The sequence below is a fragment of the Cariama cristata genome, unplaced genomic scaffold, assembly GCF_000690535.1.
Source record: "Cariama cristata isolate BGI_N322 unplaced genomic scaffold, ASM69053v1 scaffold30247, whole genome shotgun sequence".
Lineage (NCBI taxonomy): Eukaryota > Metazoa > Chordata > Aves > Cariamiformes > Cariamidae > Cariama > Cariama cristata.
This window is the reverse complement of record NW_009628828.1, coordinates 1,746-7,703: the sequence shown is the minus strand read 5'-3', so window position 1 is coordinate 7,703 and position 5,958 is coordinate 1,746. Positions and strand designations below refer to the sequence as shown.

General features: G+C 39.9%; 1 protein-coding gene across 1 annotated transcript in view; it reads right to left on the bottom strand.

Moving 5' to 3' along the window:
- LOC104165360 (clusterin-associated protein 1-like) overlaps positions 1 to 5,753 on the bottom strand; it is a 24,549-nt gene extending 18,796 nt beyond the window's left edge. Inside the window, exon 1 of the mRNA XM_009704958.1 lies at positions 5,685 to 5,753. Within this exon, the coding sequence (XP_009703260.1) occupies positions 5,685 to 5,745 (61 nt within the window). The 5' untranslated portion in view covers positions 5,746 to 5,753. The remainder of the gene's footprint in view (positions 1 to 5,684) is intronic.
- Between the last annotated feature and the right edge of the window lie 205 nt (positions 5,754 to 5,958).

The window sequence follows — 5,958 nt, the reverse complement described above, 5'->3', positions numbered from 1 at the left end:
TCAGCAGGATGTTGATTTTGGTGAAAAAACATCATAAGAAAAATCAAGTGGGCAACTGACAGCTGCTTGATCCAAAATAAAATCCATTTAATAAATAGCACGAAATTTTAGAACAGGAAAAAAAAAAAAGGAGGGTGGATTGGGATTTTGATGTGACCGAAGGGAGAGTGAAGTTCAGTGCCCACTTGAAAGCCTCGGTTCTACCAAATCCAAACTCTCATCTTACCAAACTCAAGAGCATCAGGCTGTATGTATATCAGCCTGAAGACTTATATATTCAAGCTCTGCAATTTGAACAGAAAGAAATGCTTTGATATATTAATTTCAGTAGGGAACATCCTTTGTCCTTAGCAAAAAACTGAGGTCCTTCGTCCGATCTCTAAGAAAAATTCATCCTGGTACTGAGAGCTACTGATCGAGGTCCAGATACTTGTGGCTCCTGCTAACTTCAGCAGAAAGCCTGGATGTTCAACCCTGCGTATACTAAAACTGGGCAATAACATACCAACAAACGCCAACTGGTAGGTGGCATAGATAGGTTTAAGTGCACTTTCTTACCTCGCTTGGTCATTTAAAAATGGTCTGTTGCTACAGTATCCAAACTCACATTTTTAATAGTAAGGATGATTAACTACTGCCCAGGGAAGCAATAGGTCTCTGTCACTTGAAATAATTAAAAATAGCTCTCAACGACAAGCTCCATTTAAACTGGGATTTGCAGTCTTGGCACATGAATAAGTAGATAAGTTATTTTTTTGGCCCCTTTAATAGAGAGGTCATATTTGGTGACCATAACTATTTCTAATGATCTTAAAAGCCAAGAATCCATCAAAGGACTATTAAATTAGAACATGACTTTGCTATTATTTAACAAGCAAAACACAAGACTATTGTGGACAAGTTCCAAGTGTCTGTTACAAGAAGATGGATGGTCTGAGCATCCTGCTGGTGACAGCGCTCAGCATTAGCAATATCATCCAGGCATCCCGCCCTCATGGGAATTACCCAGCGACTCACTGCTACACTTTAAAAGCTGCAATTCTTGCATTGGGGCTTTTTGTTTATCTGCTATCGGATTTTAAAGCATTAATTCTGGAGTAGAAAGGGTATAAGAGATTCAGTGCATCACCAAACTATAATAGCGTCATGCAATTTGCTATCCAAAGCACAACATCTATTTGCTCTGTTTAACTGGGCAAAATGATAGAGCTAAGCACGTTTGGCTTGCCTGTCAGAAAAGAAAGAGTTAGCTCGGCAAGTAGAACTGGCCAAGGAAACACTTCGGTTGTGTATGGAGCAGAATGGAAGCTCTCCAGGAGCCTCAGTTAATCCTGTTGCTATTGCCGAACAATATTGAAGTAGTGCAAATTTCAAAATGCTGTGTCACATGGATGTTTATTCATTCTACAGACCAAGCAAGAGTATGCAGGGTGGGCTGACTGAAGCAGCATGCCAGAAAGTGGTACAGTCAACGAAAAATGCAATTTTACGGCAAATACGTTTGCAAACTGAAATCAAATCCCAGGCATAGTGTTACCCAAAAGAAATACAGGAAATATTTGGAAAAATTCAAAGGGTTTATATTTATATTTTCAAAACAAAATATTTTACTTCTTTGTAACTGTAGTTTATGCAGTCTGCTTTTAAATGGACAAAAAAATCTTAAAAAGAAAGCGAGAAAATGCATGTGAAAGTGTGTAAAAAGCGAGAAAGAAAGATCTGTAAGTGTAATTAGTCTGAAAAAATGTATTTCAGTCTAGAAACATTTCCACTTCTTACCTTTTGCTCAGCAAACATGTTTTTTTTCAACCTTGGATGAACCAGAAAAAACATCTTGAATTTCTGCTGTGGTCAGTGACCTTCCTAGCCCTCTCCTCTCACACCAAACCATTATCAGAGCAACTCTTGACATTATCTACACCTGACAAGAGTTCTATCAACAGCCTTCACAATGCTCATCCAAGCAGTGTCTCATATAATGTTTTAAGAGCCACTGTGCCATTAACCACAAGGAAAACAGACCCCGAGTTTCAGTCAATTGGCATTTGTCACTTTGCACCAGCCTTGGATGTGGCACAAGGGCAGCACGCTGTGTGAAAAACACCACATCGTACACTGGCTTCTCTAACAGCATCTTATGCGAAATAAAGATTACAAAAATAACAGCAATTTACTTACTGCTCATCACAAAAAACATTTCTGTACAGCTGCAAACACTTAATTGCATATATTTTCATCATGCAAATAATACTCAAAGCCTGATCTGTATCTAGAGTTCAACATCTTCACGTAATTTCAGAACGGTTTTTCATATAACTTAAGTGTTAGCTTTTCTTTTTTTTTTAGTGCAGTGGTTTTATAGCGATGCTCTGTCAGAAATAAAAGATGATTTGCAATGTATGCTAGCAAAAGAAAAAAAGAACCAGGCTGTTTCTGAAATGTACTAAACATCTTTGCCAAATTCCTGCGAGTACCATGACATATCCACAGGCTTTCTATATTCTTAACGCAGACTTGCACAATTCAACCTACATTCCACAGCTTTTCTTTACGAGAGATATGATTTAGGTTTCTCTGGTATTAGTTTAGTCTGAAACTCAACTGAGAGCTGTCCAGAATTCCTACAACTTCTGCTGCAGAGAAATGAACTGTTAATTTGCAACCCTTCTTACCAAATTAGCAGGAGATAAGGTCAAAGGATCCAGATAATAAGAGAACTGCATCAATTACAAAGGGACGCAAAGGTAAGAGTGCTTACAGGGGCAGAATGGATGCTGACTTTTATCAGTTAATGGTAACAAATTTATCACCAGATGCCAGCCTATGCTGTTAGAAGAGCCTCATTAAGTGTTTTGCAGCTCTCAGGGGCAAAGTGTAATGAGAGTTAGAGAACCTTCCCTTTTACTTGCAGGGGGCAATGAATTTGTTCAAGTGAAGCTCACTCCACCACCTCGGATCTTCAAGATTCAGCCAGGAAATCTTAGGATACTGGGAGACCTCAGGCCACCCTGCCCACCTGGCACTGAGCGGAGCTGCAAGGGGAAGAAGTTAATCCCCTTGTTCCCTTGCATAAGCAAGACCAAACCAGAGCAAGGTCTACTTTAACAGTCCTGCGAGCAGGTTCAACGTATTTGTTGGGTTGAAGGCCCAGACAACGAAGTCCTAAATTTTATGACAAACTGAAGATGGAAGAAAACTTAGGATAAAAGCACTTTGCTTTGTGTGGGGAGTATTACTCAAAAATGCAAGTGGCAAAAGGAAGTATTTTTTCCTCCCCAAACCTACTTCAGAAAGATGTTTCTGATGGTGAAGAAAAGCCCTTCCTTAATCTCCGTTGTCTCTGTCTCATTAACAGGGCACAGAATCTCCAAACATGGGTTTAAGTGCGCGTGCCTGTAGCACTTTACACCATTTCCCCACAATCCACACAATGCTCATGGTACTTGTTGACAAAATCACTAACCACCAGACCAAGGTTGTAGGGCTCTTGGGAATCCTCTGCGGCAGAAACTCCATCCCTTATCACGCTTCCTATTTCCACTCTGAATTTCACTATTAACCTTTGGGAGGGGGGTTGGGGCAGGCAAAGCTGTTCAGTGTTGCTGCACCAATTCTGCTACTGTTTCTTTGTTTCCTCTTGCGCAAAAAATGTATTTTTCTTGTGAGTAGGATCCTGGGATTAAGGTAACCGTTCTGTAAACATATCCATTATGCCATTTAGGAGTCCAACCTCTGCATTCTCTTACCGAAGCAAATCTCTTGGTTTTGAATTGTATAAAGGGCATCATTTAACTAATGATTAGTTAATCCTAAAGGAGGAGAGGGGGGTCTGGTCTAAGGCGAAAGCACAGCCTGGTACCTGATCATTATATGTTAGGCAAACCATGGTCTCACAGAGCTTTACAACATTCAATAAATTAACCTTACAGCATGTAGTAATGAAGCTGTACTCCACGCTTGTGGCTGGGGAAACAGCCTCCAAGAGCCAAATTTATTGTCTCAGTTACATCTCTGCAACTCTGCAGACTTCCACATTGTGTGCAGATAAAGGCAGACTGGAGCTGACAAAGATAACTTGATTTTCCAAGGTTATGGGACAGTCAATAAATGAGCCAGCACTGAAAACCAGGATCCTGGTGCTCTTATCACTAGAATAAATACTAATTATGACAATTAAGTACTTAATAAAGATGTATTATGGTAATATTTTTAGGTCATTAAAAGTCATAATCATGTGTTCTTAGGTGGCAGCTAAATCACTCACTAAAAGGCAAGGTTCATATTATTTCAGAGATGCAAAATGACAGAATAGTTTTCCAAGTGAAAATCCACAGACAAGGAGAAAGCAGGTCAGCAAATTTTCATGTTATACTTCACACTGCTAATTACCGATAATAGGAGTTCATCTCCCCTTGAACTTATTTACCCTGGAAACTGTCAGATAGCAGGATCTGGAGTTTTTCACTCAAGTAAATCCTTGAAACAATTCCACATTCTCCTAATTTATATTACAAATCCTACATTTCAGCTAAAACTGCTTCACTTTTGACTGCATTGACATAAGAAGATGAGATCAAAGATGGGCAGAAATGAGTGAATTTCCTCTTTCATGAGCTTGCTCTGAAAATCTCTGCCAGCAAACAAACTGAACCGCCAGCTTTTTTATGTCTTTACTCAATTTCAGCTTCCATGAACACTCCCTCTGATCCTGAGAATTAACTTTCCTTCTGTTTTCTCCCACTACCACATAAAAATGCATATATTGCAGTACTAAATTCACAGGGGTAATTAATGAGGAAGTTCTTGCTGACACTTGGCTCAAAAGGAGCAAAACCTGGTTGGTTGGCTTTCCACAAAATCTCAAGAGGTTACTATTCCCTCCCGATCCTCAGCTAGAATTCTAATTAATTAAGAGTAAGTTTAGAAAAAACCAAAAAATCCTCAAATTTTAATTGCATACACATTTTGCAGGTACACTAAAATCAAGCAAATGCAAGCAGGCAAATGTGGATCCCACTTTGAATATTAGTGATATTAAAGAGGATTTCAAGCTGAGGGTTTTCCATCTGTGAAAGTTATGATCTGATAGACGTATCACAAAGAATTGGTCCGAAGACATAACCAAACTCCATGCTATGCAATGTGGCAGGAGCTAACTGCTGAGGACAGAAATTACACTCAGGTTTTGCAAGGCACACCAGCACGTGTTGTAACACGAGGCAGCCAAGCAGTCCCACAAACCAATGAGACTACTCACCTACAGGCAAGCATTTTGCTATCATCTAACTAAGCCTGTTCACAAAGCAACCTTTCATTAGCAATCCCATCGTGCTGGGACAAGTGCTGTGCCCACAGCAAGCCCATATAGGCTTTGATAATAGTAAAATGAAGCCTAAAATCTTGCTCACTTCAATTGCACAGCATGTTTAGCGGATGCCTGTTTTCCTCCCCCAGCACTGCAGGTAAAATTTATAAGGCAGAGGAGCGTTTCATGGAGGTTAGGCTCCCTATTTCACTGTTGCCCTTTTAAAGTTCTCATCATTCCATTTTTTCTAGTATAGCCTGTTGACTGTCATCTATCCCATGTCCCCTCCGCTTATGCTTGTAAGTGGATACTTACACATGAAGTAGGCAGTACTTAACAATTTCTCTGCTAATACAAGCAGTGAAGAAATCCCACTTACTTCCACTCATAAGCAGATGCTGTTCCTCTTCCTTCAGCCTGTTCTGCATAAGACGTAGCATGTTTGCTGCTTCCTGTAAGAGGTGAAAAGAACTGAATTAGAAAAGCTGCCACATGGCCCAGTCAAGTAGCTAACAGGATGGTCTCAAAACAACAGTTAAGGGCACTCACAGGTAGAATGAGAATAGAAAATTTCAGCATTGAAAATTTTTTATGAAAAAAAGGTCTTAATTGAAAGATGGGAGCTCCCACTTATTTTGCCCATGAGGGTCAGG